Genomic DNA, 21139 nt, shown 5'->3' with positions numbered 1-21139 from the left:
AAGCAATGTGATTGCAGTAAGACTTAGACAAATTGGAAGAAAGGGCAGAAAAGTGGCAGATGGAATACAGTGGGAAATGTATGATAATGCATTTTGGTAAAAGGAACAATAGTGCAGACTATTATCTAAATGGGGAGAAGGTTTAAACATCAGAAGTGCAGAAGGACTTAAGAGTCCTCGTACATGACTCCCAGAAGGTCAATTTACAAGTTGAGTCTGTGGTAAAGAAGGCAAATGCAAAGTAGACATTTATTTCAAGGGAAATAGAATATAAAAGCAAGGGGATAATGCTGAGTCTTATAGGACACTAGTCAGGCCGCACTTGGAGTATTGTCAACAGTTTTGGGCCTCATATCTCAGAAAGGATGTGTTGTCATTGGAGAGAGTCCAGAGGAGGTTCACAAAGATGATTCCAGGAATGAAGGGGTTAACATATGAGGATCGTTTGGTATCCAGAACTAGAGGGCACAGCTTCAAATTTAAAGGGTGACCTTTTAGAACAGAGGTAAGGAGGAATTTTCTTAGCCAGAGAGTGGTGAATCTGTGGAATGCTCTGCCACAGACTCCAGTGGAGGCCAAGTCCGTGGGTATATTTAAGGCAGAAGCTGATCATTTCCTGATAGGTGAGGGCATGAAAGGATGTAGCGAGAAGGCAGATAAGTGGGGTTGAGTGCGATCCGGACCAGCCACGATGTAATAGTGGTGCAGGCTCGATGGGCCAAATGGCCTAATTCTGCTCCTATATCATATGGTCTTATCGTCTTATTCTTTTGGTTTCTGTTTGCACTACTTAGATTCAGTATAAATTTACATATAAAACTTTAAACTCAGTTTAATGTTCTGAATATATTTCTTATTGTAATTTATAGTTTTTTATTATTGCATTGTACTGCTGCTACAAATCAAAACATTTCACGTATGCCAGGGATATTAAACCTGATCCTGATTCTGAACTGCCTACTGGCTTATTAAAATATTAACCAATGGAAAGTTTCTTAAAATATTTTAACCACAAGAGATATGGCAGGTGCTGGTAGTAGTGAACAATGTACTCAAAATATTGATGAATGGTCTCAGCCCAAAGCGTTGATTGTTTATTCCCCTCTGTACAGTTTCTCTGGCATTTTGTGTGCATCTTAAAATATTAGTTTCTGGATTTAGTAAGAAACTCCTAGGACTGCACACACACAACATAGAAGTATATTTGAGTGACTGTCAGTGACTGTGCCTGTTAAAAGCAAATAGCGTATTCATATAATATCTTATATTGTGTTCCCAATATTCAAAAGTTCAGAGGTTCATTTATCATCAAAGTATACAACTCTGAAAGTCTTCTTCTCCAGATAGCTACAAAACCAAAAAAGAAAAGAATGACAGCATGATCACTAACCTCCAGATCCCTCCTCCCCACTCAAAAAAAATGAACAAAAATGGAACAGACACATCAAGCCCCAAATCCCTCTCGCCCACACACACAAAACAAATGAGAAAGATCGGGTGAGAAACACAGAATATAAAAAAACTACAAGACTGGAAAAATGTCCATAGTCCAAGTCAGTATCCAAAACAGAGAAAACCTGGGTAACATTCTCCTAGCACATTTGTAGTCTCACCCCTCTGTGGCAGCAGAGCGATCCTACCTGCGATCAAAAGGCAGTCTCCCCTCTCCAGTGGCAGAGCATTCCCACCAGCGATCAAAAGGCAGTCTCCCCACTCCGATAGCAGAGCGATTCCACCAGCAATCAAAAGGCAGACTCCCCTCTCCGATAGCAGAGTGATCCCACCAGCAATCAAGAGGCAGACTCCCCTCTCCAATAGCAGAGCGATCCCACCAGTGATCAAGAGGCAGACTCCCCTCTCCAATAGCAGAGTGATCCCACCAGCGATCAAGAGGCATTCTCCCCTCTCCAATAGCAGAGCGATCCCACCAGCGATCAAAAGGCAGTCTCCCCTCTCCAGTGGCAGAATGATCCCACCAGCGATCAAGAGGCAGACTCCCCTCTCCGATAGCTGAGCGATCCCACCTGCGATCAAAAGGCAGACTTCCCTCTCCAGTAACAGAGTGATTCCACCTGCCATCAAAAGGCAGGCGATTGGCGCTCACCCTTCGCATTCGATTTGATGTTTCAATCTCGTTCATCGCTTTAATCGGTGAACAATGGAAGCTTTAATTGGTGAAATGGAGTTGAACATTAGCCTCGCAGTCCGTTCCACAACCTTCTCACCATGAGGTCCACGCATGCTGCCTCTGCCTCCCAGAATCCTCACAGACACTGCAGAGTGTCGAAAGACCCAAACAATGTACAAACTGAAAATCACGGCCTCCAACAGTTCCAGAATCTCACTCAAGACAAAAAAAAAGTAAAAGACATAAAAGAAGAGAAATAAGTGGTTTTGTGGTCTCTCCAGAAGATGTCAACCATGGGAGCATTGTACACAGGTGCCATCTGGACCAAAAGTTATTTGGAGTCTGTTATTAAAATTTAAATCTATTGAATTTTTTGTGGTAAAGATTTGATGACCTGAGAAAGGAAAATCATAGTTCTTTTTGCAGACTTCATCCATAATTTAGAGTAATAAAATTGTTCACTGATGTGTTTGAAATTTGTTTGACATTGCCTGAACATGTATGCACTGCTTTTGATCCCCCACCCCCCCAGTCTTACTTGGCGTAAAAGCTTCTGCTCAGCAATATATCTGGCTGATTATGTATCAGCAGAATGTATATATTTTCAACTGGCTTTTAAAGTTTTATGCCCTACCAGAGCAAAACCTGCTTAAGTAGGTTCTCCGGTAACTGTGTAGGCTTTTTTATACAAAAATCTATGTCTAATTAGGAGTATCACACTGGGACTTTTGATTCAAGTGATCTTCCTCCTTTCATTTTCTGACACTAATTGTGGATGAAGCAACCTGGGATGGCTTGAGATATAGTGGAACCTGGAGGCACATTCTGCTGAGCTATCCCAATAGCAGAGTTCAAGAAACTAATTGATGCATTGCCCACAACAACTCAGAGAGGGAAGAATAGATCAGAAGGAAAAAAAAACAAAACTTAAGTATGTAAATAATATTCCATTTAAAATATTTCAATGTTCCTAAACAAAACCAAATTTAAAAGTGTATCAATCAGCAATAACTTGAATGAACTGCCCGTACGTATTATAGATGATGAAAATTCATGGTATATTTATTATCAAAGTACATATAATTCACCATATACTACCCTGAGATACGTGGGTGATTCAACAGTGATTTGTCCTCCTGAATTTCCTAACATGTAGCTCAAGATACAAAGAAATCTGCTCTATCCAGAACTTGTGTTTAGTAAGGTTTGGTCTTACTAGGGGGGAGAAAACAATTTGATAAAAGTGATAAATGAGGAATCTGACTTGATAATCCATTTGAAGTAGCTATAGGGCAGGAAGTGGATATTCCCCAAACCCACAATTTACCCCTATTCCCCATGACCTTGGTCAGAGAGCAGTAAAACAAGGATATTACGGAAAACTATGCCCTATGTATTAAAGAAACCAACAATATGTGAAAAAAGAAAGCCTTTTTACAATTAACACACATAAAAGTTGCGCAGCAGAACAGGCAGCATCTCTAGGAAGAGGTACAGTCGACGTTTCGGACCGAGACTCTTCGGCAGGACTAACTGAAAGAAGAGCTAGTAAGAGATTTGAAAGTGGGAGGGGGAGGGGGAGATCCGAAATGATAGGAGAAGACAGGAGGGGGAGGGATGGAGCCAAGAGCTGGACAGTTGATTGGCGAAAGGAATGTGAGAGGATCATGGGACAGGAGGCCTAGGGAGAAAGAAAGGGGGAGGGGGGGAAAGCCCAGAGGATGGGAAGGGGTATAGTGAGGGGGACAGAGGGAGAAAAGGAGAGAGAGAAAAAGAATGGGTGTATATAAATAAATAACGGACGGGGCGTCTGGGTAGCCTCCAACCTGATGGCATGAACATTGACTTCTCAAACTTCCGCTAATGCCCCACCTCCCCCTCGTACCCCATCCGTTATTTATTTATATACACCCATTCTTTTTCTCTCTCTCCTTTTTCTCCCTCTGTCCCCCTCACTATACCCCTTGCCCATCCTCTGGGCTTTCCCCCCCTCCCCCTTTCTTTCTCCCTAGGCCTCCTGTCCCATGATCCTCTCACATCCCTTTCGCCAATCACCTGTCCAGCTCTTGGCTCCATCCCTCCCCCTCCTGTCTTCTCCTATCATTTCGGATCTCCCCCTCCCCCTCCCACTTTCAAATCTCTTACTATTTCTTCTTTCAGTTAGTCCTGAAGAAGGGTCTTGGCCCGAAACGTCGACTGTACCTCTTCCTAGAGATGCTGCCTGGCCTGCTGCGTTCACCAGCAACTTTTATGTGTGGTGCTTGAAATTCCAGCATCTGCAGATTTCCTCGTGTTACCCTTTTTAGAACCTGGGTTTGCCTCCCTGAAATTGATCCAATATAATATGTACCCATGGAATTTCCCCAGGGAAGAGGGTAAATGACAATAGGTATTTTTCTCCAAGTTCAATTAGCTTTGGCCTGCTTACACGTACAACAATTGACCCCTCAAACAACCATGGACTCTGATCAACAATTCCCCTGTATACAAGAACAATCATTCCCTGGAGTACCTCCATTCATCCCTCAAATGGATATTCTTTAAAGGAAAATTTACATGGGAGGGTTGACCTTATTGGTGCAGCTCACAGTTAACCATCATGTTCAAATGCTGTGCAACACTTTCTGGGTGATACACCGATTTCACAAATTGCTTCCATCGCAATCACTACCAAAGGTGTATCCTGCTATCATTAATGGTGCTTACTGGGATTCCTGTGTTGAAGTGTACAGTATGCTGACTACTCACCTTCACATAGGCAACGATCTTCAGTGAGATGGTGGCCAGATACAAAGAGTTCATAGCAAAGTCCATCAGGTTCCACCAGTCGTGCACATATTCATTAAAACCACCATCCCACATTTCCTTGATTTCAGCCCATATAAAACCTAAAAAAAAAGTATTTGTTTTATTTATCTGTATTTCTGAAATTCTTCATTTGATCTGGTTTTCTATGTTGTTTTTATTTTTAGTAAATGTAAGATCAGTATTTACTCATCATCTTAAAATGTTCTCAGTTTTTCTCCTTCCTCGACCTTCTTAAAATATTTTCTGATGCATTATTATTCTTTGTAGGCTTTCACATGGACATTCACATGTATAACAATAATATATTTTAAGTGTAACTGTGACAATAATGGGATTGGTATTATTCGAATGGAACAGGAGAAAGAACATAGATCACAGAATAGGACAACAAAGGAACAGGCCCTTTGCCCCATAATGTCTATGCAGAACATAATGCCTAATTAAGATAATCTCTCCTGACCCATATTTCACTGTTCCCCATATATCCCTGTCCCTCTCTAAAAGCTCATAAATCACATTATTATATCTGCTTCCACCACCATCCTTGGCAATACATTCCAGGCACCTTTCACTCTCGGGGTAAATGAAAACTAGCCTTGCATGTCTCCCTTCTCACCTTAATTCATATCCTGAAGTACCTAACATTTCTCTGAGAAAAGATTCTAACTGCCTATCTTATATACTGTATGCTTCAGGGTATTTTCCAGCTCATTATTTAGAGCCTCGTTTCTCTAATGACCAGAAAAGGTAAGCTTCATCAGTATGGAGCTTCACCAACTCTTTGGAAGAGATCCCTTGAGAATCTGCAGAATTGTGATTCTCAGCGCAAGCCAAGTGACCCGTTCCACACTCCAATCATTCCTGCCAAAGTTGAGCAGGAATGGTCAGGCAGCTCAGCCAGACCATTAATAATCCTCCATTCCCTGCTTTCAAGATCTGCCTGCATTAATTCTATCCTGCAAAGGAATGTACATCAGTTACAGTAATGGCTTGCCACAGCATTCTTCTACTTCTTCAAGCCAACTTGCTGAGGGAGCTCGGACTCCCGCATAAACTCCATTTTCCTGTGCAGATCTCCAACTGCAGATGTAAAGAGATCACCCTGACTCACCATGAGGAGGAATGAAATTTCTTTCACTGTCACTAAGTTGAGTGGGAATTCTCTTCCCCTGATGAGACTACCATAGCCACCACCTTCTTTTTGATGGGCCTGGTGAGTGTTATGGCCTGTGTGAGCTGAACTAGATGGGCTGAGGGGCCTGCTTCCGTCTGTACTTTTCTATGACTCTACGACTCTGGATAGCGCACAGACACCCTCTTGGCATTAATCTCATTATGTTTTTCAAACATCAATCTCATCAAGTTATTCATGTTTCTTTGTGTGGCTGTCCTCCTCCTCCTCCCTCACAGTCCATGCCTCATCTCTGACAGCCATAATGTGTAATGGGAGTGTGCCTTTGAAGGTAAATATCCTTCCCTAATTGTGGCATAGCAGAGAGAGAGCAATACAGTAGAGGTACAGGTCCTTTGGCCCATCTGATCTGTGCTGACCACACTGCCCATCCAACCAGTCCCAATTTCCTGTGTTCAGCCCATTTCCCACTGAGATCCTCCATGTACCTATCCAAGTCTTTCTAAAGCCCTAGCCTGGCCAACTTCTTCCTATAACTCAGGCGTTTTGGTCCTGCCAATAGCCTTGTAAATCTTCTCCGCACTCTTTCCAGTTTAAACAGGTCTTTTCAATAATAGGGTGACAAAATGTGATAGTACTCCAAGTGCAGCTTCATCAATGTCTTGTACAACTGCAACATAATGTCCCAAATCCTATAATCAATACCCTGACTGATGTGAGATGGGACCTGTGCCGAATTCAGTGGTCCTATCCAAACATCTGCCATTTTAGTATTTATTTCTGTGCCTAAAACAGTTTCACATTTGATTGTAGCCAAATTCACGATTTTTCCTTTCATCTGGTCTCCAGATCTAGCTTCATTACCAATGGCCAAAATCCACTTTCCTGATATCTCACCACATGGTATGAACTAATGTAAGTTGATGCTGAATAAGAGGACAGCGTATGAAGAGAGGTTTACCTAAAACCCATGGTAATATCATCCACTCCACAATGGTTGGCGGTGGCCCCTGCATGTGAAGATCCGTCTTGACGATGTGCTGAGACGCCAGCAGCAGCAGGAAAAGGAAGGTCAGGTAGGATCCAGTGTGGCAAATAAATTTGATAAAAGGGTTCTTAATGAACAGTCCCAGTCTGCTCTTTGGTGCCACCAAGTACACCACAGATAGTATCGGGAACAGAAACCCAATGGTAATGCAGGTTAGAAGCTTCACTGCCCAGTGTCGGCGACGCCAGCCAGGGAACCCGTCATACCACAGCGTAGCCAGGAGCTGCTGGCAGTTAGGCTGAGCGACAAACTGTGAAGGAAATAAAAATGATGAGAGCCCATTTAAAGCACAGTGCTGAGGTCGAAGGCCCCCCATAGGATGTTTCTCCTTTTTCTCTCTGTCCAAAGAACCAGATTGTGCACAGATAAAGGTAACTAGTGTAGACTGGTTGCCGTGCCACCAGGCTAAGGGATTTGGCAAACACTGAAGTCATTTGCGGTTGCAGAAATACTGGCTGTGTCACCACAAGTCATGTCATTTAAACGTTGCGGCACTCTGCAGCTTGAAGATCTAACTTACCCCCTCCCCAATAACTGATCCCGATGCAGTTTATTTTAATAGCTAGACTATGCCAGATTCTAACATCCTGCATACTTAACAATGCAATGCAGTAACTAAACCCAGCTTTTAGCAAACAAGGAGTCTCATCACGTGTGCTCATAATTCAGCTCCAACGTTTACATGGCTTCAATCTGGATGCACCATGCTGATAAAAGTTACAGAGATTCCACCATTTTATATGCAAAGTGAGAGATTTTATTGCCTTGCGCAGGTCTTGGCATCACTATCCATGTTTTTGTTACCTCCAACAGCTTACGCTAAAACACCACCAGATTGCAACCAAAGTAAGCCTTTTCTGGAAGATTTACAATATCATCATGCATTTCTTAAAATATGATGACCAGAATTGGACACAACACTCCAGTTGTGACTTAATCTATTTGTTTTTAATATACAGTAGATCAACATAACTGCTCTGCATTTGAACCCTACGCCTCTGTTTATGAAGGTTAGCATTCCATTTTTTTAAAATTTTCAATCCTTTAAAATATCTTGACATTTTCAACACTGATACTCAGGTCCCTGTGTTTCCACGAAACATTTAAATTGCTGTTTAATCTATGCTCTCTGTCTTGACTTTTTTCTCTGCCAAAACATAGCACTTCACTCTTCTTTGCATTAAGTTTCTTCTGCCTATTTTGCTACTGGAGAAATATCCCTTTATAGCCCATTATTGTACCTTATCATAGCTACAACCCTTGTGTCACCTGCATATTTGGAAATTTCACGTTGCACATCACTGTCTGGGTGATCAATATGCCTAAAGAGGCAGTAGCCCTGGAGAACGCATCTGGATATCTTCCTAGAATGTAAAAACTACCATTTATCACTACTCTTTGCTCCCCATCTTTGAACCACTTTCTTGCCCACTGGTCCTTTAATTCTATGCAGCTTAATTTTGCTAACTTTTAAATGGAACTGCATCAATTACCTCCTGAAAATCACATAAACAATATTATCTGCATTCCCTTTATTAATCTTCTCTCTTTAGTTAGTCTTCTTAGAGTTAGTGTGGCAACAGTTCCTTCCAGCCCATGATCCCACACCACCCAATTACATCCATGTGACCAATTAGCCTACTAACTTGTACGCCTATGGGTTGTAGGAGGAAACTGGAGCACCCTGAGCAAATCACGCAGTCACGGTGAAGACGTATAAACACCTTACAAGCAGCAGTGGAATTGAACCCAGGTTGTTAGAGCTGTATGAGTTGAATATCCCTTATCTAAAATGCTTGGGGCCACAAGTGCTTCAGATTTCAGATTTTTTAGGATTTCGGAATATATAATGAGATAGTTTGGGATCACCATCATTTCCAACTCTGAATGTATACGACTGGCAAACAGTCTTTGTCTTAATTTGTTCATCACACATATGTGCTTAACAGTAAAAATTATTACACATCATAAGTATACCAAAAATATACTGTGTGCAGGGTAACAAAAGCAACACAGCAGCATCGGGAAAATACCTGAATCAGCTGTTAAACAACAACAAACAACGGCAGGCTTTCAGTCTCCATGTTTTGACTATGTCTCAGCCCAAAATGTCGACTGTTTATCCGTTTCCATATATGCTGCCTGATTTGTTGAGTTCCTCCAGCATTTTGTGTGTCTTGCTTTGGATTTCTAGCAGACTTTCTCATGTTTGTGACAGTACACTGTACTTGTATTTTACTTTTTTTTAGGTTTTATGTTAAAGTATAATAACAATCAGCATTGTTGACTTGTCCTGGTGTTAGATTTTCATCAGTAATGATCTTGGCAGACTCAAAGAATTTCTCTGCTACTCCACGATCAGCAGATGCTTTATCACCACAAATATTTAAAAACTTAATGCCATGCCTTTTCTTCAATTTCTCTAATCACTCTGATAAATTTTCACAATTACCTTTGATTTTCAGTTCGTCTTCACTTGTTTCATGATCAGCATACTGTTAAGCGGCATATGTTCACTCCGACACTGATGAATCCATTCTTTCAATACACAATTGAGATCTTCATTTCTCACTTTATGCAGGGTTTTTCTATTTTTCATCAACTTCTGTTCATTACATACGCGAGGTCTCTTCTCAGAACTGTCTGTGGTGTGCAGAGACCTGTGCATTGCCTGGGAACCTTCCCAGCACTTTGTAGAATTTCCCATTTGTGATGTCATGTTAGCACTCAAAAAAATGCATTTTGGAGGTTTTTGGATAAGGGGAACTGAACCTGTGGTAACCATAACATCACCAAGCTGTTCTTACCTTATTAAATCAGGTTGTCAAACAGGATTTACCTTTACCAAATCCATATCATACTGGGGTGAAAGTAATATAAATTTCCTATAGTGTGATCATATCGGCAAGTTTGCCCATTTAATTTACTTGTATTGGACACTTCCTCACCAGAATACTGTTCAATCGACTTCCTAAATACTTTAATCTCTCGTGCTGGCTCTTCTTAACAATTTTTTTTTTTGCCATTATTATTTCCCCAGAATCAAGATTACACTGCCTGACTGAAGTTGCTTGGCATCTCCTTGTGTTTCTTTTCAACATGGTCATTTTTCCATGCTTTCCAGTAACTAGGGGGAGCTGGAAGACTCCTGCAAGTTACACTGCCATTGTAGGTATCTCACTTTCAGCTGATGACTTTTTTTTTTACTTCTATTTCCTCCTCATTGTCAATTTTCACCTGAATATTATATTAATATGAATAATTCACAATATACAACCTTCTCCATTACAACTCAATCTGGGTCCACCTATCATTACAACCTCTGTCTCCCCCCTGCCTCTCATTTCTATACACTGGATATCCTCCCTCTACCCTCTCAGTCCTGATACAGGGTCATAACCCAAAGAATAATGCATTAGCCACCACAGATGCCCACTAAGTTCTTCCAGTTTTTTTATATACATATATTTCGTTCCAGATTCCAGCATCGTCAACTTTCCAGAGTAACACACAAAAAAGCTGAAGGAACTCAGCAGGTCAGGTAGCATCTATGGAGGGAAATTGGTCAGCACAGTAGCATGGTGGTTAGCACAATGATTTTCAATACAGGTGACCTGGATTCAATTCCTGCCACTGCCTGTAAGGAGTTTGTACGATCTCCCCATGACCGTGTGGGTTTCCTCCAGCTGCTCTGATACCCTCTCACGGTCCAATGACATACTGGCTGGAAACTGTCCTGCGATTAGGCTAGAATTAAATCAGGGTATTGCTGAGCAGTGTGGCTCAAAGGGCAGGAAGGACCTATTCCCTACTGTATCTCGATAGATAATTAAGTAAATGGTCCACATTTCGAGCTGAGACCCTCCAGCAGGACTTTCCAATATTTCCAACATTTTGCTTTAGTTTCATCAACTTCTCTAACTCTTTCCTCATGCAGGGAGCTCTGATGTTGGTTGCCTTGTGGCAAGTACTTAGCTTTTACCTGAAACATCTTTTTAGTAGATTAGCATTCTTGCCCATCAATACTTTGAGACATGGAGAGTTACAGAGTAACACTGCATGAAAGCAGGCCTTTTGGCTCAACTCATCCATGCCCACCAAGAAGTTCATCTGAAATACTCCCAATTGCATGGATTTGGCCCACATCCAGATAACCTTTCCTATCCCCATACATGTCTTTTAAATGTTGTTATTGTATCTGTCCTCAACCACTTCCTCTGGTACCTCTTCTTGGTTGCATGAAACCAATGGAGTGTCTGCAATGCTCAGCCAAGGTTGACTTTGGGCGTCAGTTAAATGCAGCCAGTGCTCTGCTTTCAGACCACAAATCAGCTGCAGACACCAAGTTGCAAAAGAGGAGGGAATCCAAGGGGAGATTTCTCGAGAAGGAGCCAAGGTATCTTTAGGTCTGGAAGTATCACACCTTCCTCACACAATAGTAAAAAAAATTAGGCTATTTTGTAAGGAAGCAACAGCAATACTGCAGGTATATTGGCCAATCAACACTTACAAATATGCAGAAATTCCATTCTATTCCATGCTCACTCATTTGCAATTGACAATGGAGTTACAGCCATTTAAGATTTTGATTTATATCCCTTTGCAGCTTTATACCCACATGAGCCTGGTCTTCCACATGCAGATCCACCAGGAAAAAGATCTGGACAATGCTTCTATTCCCCTTTCTTGTGTTTAATTGTCCTGGTTTCAGGCAAGGCACAGATCTTCAGCATTGCTTTTGACTTTAGAATGGAGCCTGATCCATGCTTTCTGATTCATTTTGCCTCCACCCTCCAAACCACTTCAACCAAGGATTACAATTGATCTTAAACTAGAGTGTGTTACACTATCAGAGATTAATTAGTTTGCATTTTAAACATAACTGCATTAGGTTAAATGGAACAGTGAGTTTCACGCATCACCTCACATTCAGTTTAGAAATTCTCTGCCCCTTTACCGAACAGGAATTATTTCCTATAAATAGATATTGAAGGACAAAAGCTTAAGGAAAATTTCTGTAACACTATTGCTTAAAGATATGGACACAAACTGAGCCATTTTCTGCCAGGTGATGGGGGCAGAGGAAAGGAAACTCACCACCATTTTACCCCATCATGCTTGAGGCCCTTAATGTAAGATTTATCTGTCACCTGCAAATGCCTAAACGCACACACACACTCATACCCACTAGCTCACATACAGCGCACTCTCCCTCACACACACACACTCTCATACCCACTAGCTCACATACAGCGCACTCTCCCTCACACACACACACTCTCATACCCACTAGCTCACATACAGCGCACTCTCCCTCACACACACACTCTCATACCCACTAGCTCACCTACAGCGCACTCTCCCTCACACACTCACACTCACTAGCTCGCATACAGCGCACTCTCCCTCACACACACACACACACACACTCATACCCACTAGCTCACATACAGCGCCCTCTCCCTCTCACACACACACACACACTCATACCCACTAGCTCACATACAGCGCACTCTCCCTCACACACACACACACACACACTCATACCCACTTGCTCACATACAGCGCACTCTCCCTCACACACACACACGCTCATACCCACTAGCTCACATACAGCGCACTCTCCCTCACACACACACACACACACACACACTCATACCCACTAGCTCACATACAGCGCACTCTCCCTCACACACACACACTCTCATACCCACTAGCTCACATACAGCGCACTCTCCCTCACACACACACTCTCATACCCACTAGCTCACCTACAGCGCACTCTCCCTCACACACACACACACTCACTAGCTCGCATACAGCGCACTCTCCCTCACACACACACACACACACTCACTCATACCCACTAGCTCACCTACAGCGCACTCTCCCTCACACACACTCACACTCACTAGCTCGCATACAGCGCACTCTCCCTCACACACACACACTCACTCATACCCACTAGCTCACCTACAGCGCACTCTCCCTCACACACACACTCATACCCACTAGCTCACATACAGCGCACTCTCCCTCACACACACACACACACACTCATACCCACTAGCTCACATACAGCACACTCTCCCTCACACACACACACACTCATACCCACTTGCTCACATACAGCGCACTCTCCCTCACACACACACACACACACTCATACCCACTAGCTTACATACAGCGCACTCTCCCTCACACACACACACTCATACCCACTAGCTCACATACAGCGCACTCTCCCTCACACACACACACACTCATACCCACTAGCTCACATACAGCGCACTCTCCCTCACACACACACACACTCATACCCACTTGCTCACATACAGCGCACTCTCCCTCACACACACACACACACACACATACCCACTAGCTCACATACAGCGCACTCTCCCTCACACACACACTCATACCCACTAGCTCACATACAGCGTACTCTCCCTCACACACACACACACACTCATACTCACTAGTTCACATACAGCGCACTCTCCCTCACACACACACACACATACCCACTAGCTCACATACAGCGCACTCTCCCTCACACACACACACACTCATACTCACTAGCTCACATACAGCGCACTCTCCCTCACACACACACACATACTCACTAGCTCACATACAGCGCACTCTCCCTCACACACACACACTCATACCCACTAGCTCACATACAGCGCACTCTCCCTCACACACACACTCATACCCACTAGCTCACATACAGCGCACTCTCCCTCACACACACACACACTCATACCCACTAGCTCACATACAGCGCACTCTCCCTCACACACACACACGCACATACCCACTAGCTCACATACAGCGCACTCTCCCTCACACACACACACGCACATACCCACTAGCTCACATACAGCGCACTCTCCCTCACACACACATACACTCATACTCACTAGCTCACATACAGCGCACTCTCCCTCACACACACACACGCACATACCCACTAGCTCACATACAGCGCACTCTCCCTCACACACACACACACACACACACACTCACTAGCTCACCTACAGTACACTCTCACATACACATATACACAAACTACACACACACACACATTCTTACACAGACCCACACTCATACACAATAACATACAAGCACACACACACACTGAGCCCACAGGATAACATTTGCCTGCCTAGATGGAGTTGCAAGCTACACCGAAGGTTACTTGTAACAAGAGCTTAATGTCCAAGTCCTACCTCTTTCTGATGGTACTTGATGGCTACCTTGAGCTTGGCTAGATCATGACATTTCTGAGGGTCTAGTTCATCACTCTGGTCATCTCTGTGGTTCAAGATAATCTCGAGCTCTCTGGAACTGCGTGCTTGATCCAGAAGGTCCTTGGCAAATAGCTTGCACTGCTGCGACAGTTCCTCGTATTCAGCCTTGAACTCATTCTCAACCTTGCTGAGTTCCTTCAGCTCCCAACCCAACTGAAAGGCTGTGAGGATTGGGTCTTCACTTGACAAGGCTATCAACGAAGGGCTGGCGAGAGCACGATAGACGTTCAGACGTGACCTTGAGTGACGAAGGCTGTCAACTTCAGTGCTGGACACACACTCCACACAGTTGCATCTCACTTGGTGGGGCCGAGGAATGGAGACCCCCCCATGCACCAAAAGTTTTATTATTTCATAATTATTGGTGTGTGCAGCAAGCATTATGGGTGTAATATCTGGAGTGAACTCTGAGAACTGGGCATCCATCAGTAAAGGAGGAACCTGTCAAGTTAAGAAAAAATATTAATCAATAATTATCTTGAAATATCAAAGCAAAAAAAACTTAGAAATGCTATAGACTGAAAACAGTAGAAATGCAATTTTGAGATACTGGATCATGGAGTACACAGGTCAGTCAGCAGTTCTTGTTTTGAAGTAGTCTCAATCATTTAGAAAAGGTGGTTGTAGTACCTTTGTCGTCCAGGTTATTGTTGGAGGCCCAAAGGCCAATTCCTCTGTCTCCAGGGCCCACAATAATAATAACTGAACTTTTTTGTAGGTATCTCCCTTTCAGATGGCCAGTTTGTTTCTAAAATACCAACCATGGTCCAATATGTACTATAAAATCTCAATTTTCATACTAAATGAGGACCATTATATAAAAATAGTTGGGTAGTGGACACACCTGGAGACAGCATCAAGAAAACGCAGAATCGTGAGCACATCACAAACAGCTTCATCTCCATGGCCTCTCTCTATACATGCTACCCTGGTAAATCAGTCAACATAATCAAAGATCCCACCCACCCTGCACATTCCCTCTTCTCTCTCCTCGCATTGGGTAGACCATACAAAAGCCTGAAAGTTTGTATTACCAGACTCAAAGGTAGTTTCTATCCCTATATTATAAAACTATTGACCTGGCCTCTTGTACAACCAGATGGATTCCTGAATTCACAATCTATCTCATCATGGCCTTATGTCTTATTGTCTGTCTACATTGTATTTTCTCTGTAACTAACATGAGGTTCTGCATTCTGTTATTGCTTTTCCCTTCTACTACCTCAATGTCCTGACCTGGGTGAAGTGATCTTTATGGATGGCATGCAAAACAATTTTTTTTGCCGTACCTCAGTACATGTGACAATAACAAACATTTAAAATGGAACCAGCTCCATTACCAGGATCAAACTAGGAACCCATTTTGGAACCAATAATACTCCTTTAATGACATCACTGAAAATTAAGGTCAAAGGGTTGCTTTTTTCAAAAACAATTTCATTGAAATAACTCATTCTTAATACCAAGACAAATCAAATCCTTATTTTATATCAAGATAATTGTTTTGTTTTTGCTGTGTTTGCAACAATAATTCCCTTTAAAATGATTAAAAATAGTCCAACTGAAAATGATTAAAATCAACTCTCCCAATGTCAAAATTATCTCACTGAGGAGGGGTTATAAATTTTTTCACAGTACTCTTTGCAAAATGAGTGATGCAGCATCATTTGTAGATTTTCTGTTTCCAAAATTTCATTTTATTGACTTTACTGGAATCAAAAGTTTAGATGCAGACTGCCTTACATATGTGTCACACAATTAGCACATACATTGAAGACAAATTTCTACCTGTAAGTATCAATCTAAGGTCATAATTTTGTGCAATTGCCCTGATCCAATAATTGCATATAGTTAGATCTCAGAGGAGAAGATCACTGGATTTATGGTAAGAATGGTCACCATCACTCGCCCAAGAGCAATAAATTACTCTTGCAAGTGACAGCCAGATTCCAAAAAAGGAATTAATCAAAAGAAGCATTGAGTACTGTGTGCAGGTTTAGGTAATGTTCTATGAAAAGAGCATTGGAGAACATTCAGGAGACTTAAAACTTGTTATAACGGTCACATGGATGTAACTGAGCAGCTCGTTATCATGTTGTATCTCCAAATAAGATAAAAGCTCCAGCAGTAAAGTTTTCTGGAACAGATAAGGCACAGAGGAGATCCATTATATTTTTTAATTATCAAGAAATTTGGAAAGATAAATGTACAGATACTCTTCCATTTATACAAATCTACAACAACAGATGGTATTGGACCAAACAAATACAAAGAGTGGTGACAATTAGGAACTTGGAAATTTGGGAACTGTCAACAAGCATGTGAATGAAGAGAATTTTCTTCTGCAGTCCCTCTGGGTCAAGACTGCTTCTGCCCAGTCTTGTGGGATCTGAGATGGCTGGGTGGTATCTGCTGCTGTGGGGCAGTAGATGGTTGACAGGGCATGTGGGTAAAAGGTGGTGTGTCCCTTCTTTGGCTTGTTATCTAACAAAAGAAGAGCTAATGAAAGGTTTGAAAAGCTAGGTAATGATAGAGATCTAGAAGAATATAAGGCTAGCAGGAAGGAGCTTAAGAAAGAAATTAGGAGAGCCAGAAGGGGCCATGAGAAGGCCTTGGCGGACAGGATTAAGGAAAACCCCAAGGCGTTCTACAAGTATGTGAAGAGCAAGAAGATAAGATGTGGGAGAATAGGACCAATCAAGTGTGACAGTGGAAAAGTGTGTTTGGAACCAGAGAAGAAAGCAGAGGTACCTAATGAATACTTTGCTTCAGTATTCACTACAGAAAGGGACCTTGGCGATTGTAGGGATGACTTACAGCAGACTGAAAAGTTTGAGCATGCAGATATTAAGAAAGAGGATGTGCTGGAGCATTTGGAAAGCATCAAGTTGGATAAGTCACCGGGACTGGACAAGATGTACCCCAGACTACTGTGGGAGGCGAGGGAGGAGATCACTGAGCTTTTGGCGATGATCTTTGCATCATCAATGGGGACAGGAGAGGTTCCGGAGGATTGGAAGGTTGCAGATGTTGTTCCATTATTCAAGAAAGGGAGTAGAGATAGCCCAGGAAATTATAGACCAGTGAGTCTTACTTCAGTGGTTGGTATGTTGATGGAGAAGATCCTGAGAGGCAGGATTGATGAACATTTGGAGAGGCATTGATTAGGAATAGTCAGCATGGCTTTGTCAAAGGCAGGTCGTGCCTTATGAGCCTGATTGAATTTTTTGAGGATGTGACTAAACACATTGATGAAGGTAGAGCAGTAGATGTATATGGATTTAGGCAAGGCATTTGACAAGGTACCCCATGCAAAGCTTATTGAGAAAGTAAAGAGGCATGGGATCCAAGAGGACACTGCTTTGTGGATCCAGAACTGGCTTGCCCACAGAAGGCAAAGAGTGGTTGTAGACAGTACATATTCTGCATGGAAGTCAGTCACCAGTGGTCTGCCTCAGGGATCTGTCCTGGGATCCCTACTCCTCATGATTTCTATTAATGGCTTGGTTGAGGAAGTGGAGGGATGGGTTAGTAAATTTTCTGATGACACAAAGGTTGGGGGTGTTGTGGATAGTGTGGAGGGCTGTCAGAGGTTACAGTGGGACATTGATATGATGAAAAACTGGGCTGAGAAGTGGCAAATGGAGTTCAACCCAGATAAGTGTGAGATGGTTCGTTTGGGTAGGTCAAGTCTGATGACAGAATATGGTATTAATGATAAGACTCTTGGCAGTTTGGAGGATCAGAGGGATCTTGGGGTCCGAGTCCATAGGATACTCAAATCTGCGGCGCAGATTGACTCTACGGTTAAGAAAGCATATGGTGAATTGGTCTTCATCAATCGTGGGATTGAGTTTAGGAGCCGAGAGGTAATGTTGCAACTATATAGGACCCTGGTCAGACCCCACATGGAATACTGTGCTCAGTTATGGTCGCCTCACTATAGGAAGGATGTGGAAACCTTAGAACGGGTGCAGAGAAATTTACAAGGATGTTGCCTGGATTGGGGAGCATGCCTTATGAGGATAGGTTGACTGAACTCGGCCTTTTCTCCCTGGAGCAACGGAGGATGAGTGGTGACCTGATAGAGATGTATAAGATGATGAGAGGCTTTGATCATGTGGATAGTCAGAGGCTTTTCCCCAGGGCTGAAATGGCTAGCACAAGAGGGCACAGTTTTAAGGTGCTTGGAAAAAGGTACAGAGGAGATGTCAGGGGTAAGTTTTTTTATGCAGAGAGTGGTGAGTGCGTGGAATGGGCTGCTGGCGATGGCGGTGGAGGCGGATTACAATAGGGTCTTTTAAGAGACTCCTGGATAGGTACATGGAGTTCAGAAAAATAGAGGGCTATGGGTAATGCTAGGTAATTTCTCAGGTAAGGACATCTTCGGCACAGCTTTGTGGGCCGAAGGGCCGGTATTGTTTTGTAGGTTTTCTATGTTCTATGTTCTAATTTGACATTTTCAGACTTCATCGACTTGTTTGGATTCACTGGGCTCTGATCTCAAACCTTACCTTCCTCTACATTAGTTGAGCACTAGTAGAAACCAGCTTAATTATCAGAATTTATCTTCTGAACAACTGAAATTTGAATTTCTGAATGAATGCAAACTCTTCAAGGAGTCACATAATGGGCTATCAGACATAAATGTTTGTCCTGGAGTCTCCAAACGTTAAAGGTTAACTTTGGGATCTGCAAACAAATAAAAACTTATGGACATGGAGTAAAATTGTTATATGGTTATTTACATTTTACTGATATGAATAGATAAAACTACTGAGGCCAAAGACTTTTTCAGTAACCGTCAAGTTTGATCCAATAAAATAAGAGTTATTTCCTGTCAAACCAATAGAGGAAGGCAATGTAAACTTGATGGATTTTCTAACATGAGTGTAGGGAGGGGTAATTTGAGGCAGGTAATCATGTGATATAAACTAGAAGATTACATCCAATCAATGTTAGATGCTCTAAATAACAAAACACATGGGATCATCCACAAGGGCTCATGAACAGTCGATCCTGAGAGATTCTACATATAAAAATCACATTTGGCAATTAAAAGAAATATGTTCAGCTGATGAAATCAAAGTTAATTTTTTTAGTATGTATTTTGATTTTTGTGAGTTTTCAGGTCTGCACAGAATAATGGCAGCGTACAGTTTGTCAACCATTATGTCGTTCAGAGCTTTTACAACCACTGTCAATGTATAAATAATGGATATGCATAAGTCCATTACACAAATTTAATTGTTTTAAATCATCTTCTTCATTTAGCAGTTGCATTAGAGTTATAAGAGAAGATTTGTCTATTAGTATATTTGGATGATTAATGATGGAAATATTTTTCATTGATCTGTGAATGTGAGGTGATATCAACATTTCTTGATTCTTACTGATAAAAATCACATCCTGCCAAGTCTAGACATATGCCAACAATGGGGAAATTGATGATAAGCTCTCTGAAGAGCAAGAAGGAGGCACTGCAGATAATTCAACTAGAAAATGGAACGGATAACAATAACCTTCACAGTAATAATTCATACGATTTGCTACAATTTTCTTTTAACTGACATACAGATTTTTACAATGGGAAGATATTCACACACATTTTCAATATTGATTTGAATCTGACTCTTTTTGAGCAGCAGGTTGCAAGGACCATATGCCATATTCCTAACTAATCCTCTTCATGGTGGAGCTAAACCACCCCTTACATATGTTCAGGGAGATGCAACCAAATCCATCTTCTCAGCTAAAATGTGTTCACCATAACAAACAAATGATCACATACGGCAAATTAGCATTTTACCTCTGGATACTAAAACTTAACCCAGGTTTATATGATGAAAGCCTTATGTGATGTTTTAAGTCAATTGAAACCCTATTTAAGCAATTCCCATGCCAAAATTGTGACCACAATTCACAATTAATTGATATTTTACTTAAGAGATGTTTAAAATATTTCTATTCTAGACACCCAGATTGTCCCAAATTTAACAAGGAAACATTAGAGACAAATTATTTCTCTCTGACAAACTGATGCACTAAATAACTCTTTCAACACCAGCTTACAGTGGCATGCAAAAGTTTGGGCACCTTGGTCAAAACTTCTGTTACTGTAAATAGTTAAGTGAGTAGAAGATGAACTGATCTCCAAAAGTCACAAAGTTAAAGATGAAACATTCTTTTCAATATTTTAAGCAAGATTAGTGTATTATTTTTGTTTTGTACAATTTTAGAGTGAAAAAAAGGAAAGGAGCACCATACAAAAGTTTGGGCACCCCAAGAGATTTGAGCTCCCAGATAACTTTTACCAAGGTCTCAGACCTCAATTAGTTTGTTAGGGCTATGGCTTGTTCACAGTCATCGTTAGGAAAGGCCAGGTGATGCAAATTTCAAAGTTTTATAAATACCCTGACTCCTCAAACCTTGTCCCAACCATCAGCAGCCATGGGCTCCTCTAAGCAGCTGCCTAGCACTCTGAAAGTTAAAATAAATGATGCTCACAAAGCAAGAGAAGGATATAAGAAGATAGCAAAGTGTTTTCAGGTAGCGGTTTCCTCAGTTTGTGATATAATTAAGAAATGGCAGTTAACAGGAATGGTGGAGGTCAAGTTGAGGCCTGGAAGACAAAGAAAATTTTTTGAGAGAACTACTTGTAGGATGGCTAGAAAGGCAAATCAAACCCCCCATTTGACTGCAAAAGA

The 21139-nt window shown here is 41.9% G+C and overlaps 1 protein-coding gene across 1 annotated transcript in view; it reads right to left on the bottom strand.

The window, feature by feature from the left end:
- The window catches only part of LOC140204285 (short transient receptor potential channel 5-like), a 137410-nt gene that overhangs the window by 69577 nt on the left and 46694 nt on the right, over positions 1-21139 (bottom strand). The window contains exons 3-5 of the mRNA XM_072270874.1: positions 14352-14873; positions 7030-7366; positions 4877-5016 (exon numbers count right to left, since the gene is read on the bottom strand). Coding sequence (XP_072126975.1) covers positions 4877-5016; positions 7030-7366; positions 14352-14873 — 999 coding nt within the window. The remainder of the gene's footprint in view (positions 1-4876; positions 5017-7029; positions 7367-14351; positions 14874-21139) is intronic.

This window comes from Mobula birostris, chromosome 10, assembly GCF_030028105.1.
Source record: "Mobula birostris isolate sMobBir1 chromosome 10, sMobBir1.hap1, whole genome shotgun sequence".
NCBI classification, from domain to species: Eukaryota; Metazoa; Chordata; class Chondrichthyes; order Myliobatiformes; family Myliobatidae; genus Mobula; species Mobula birostris.
Note: the sequence above shows the minus strand (reverse complement) of the source record. Positions and strands in the feature narration are given on the sequence as shown.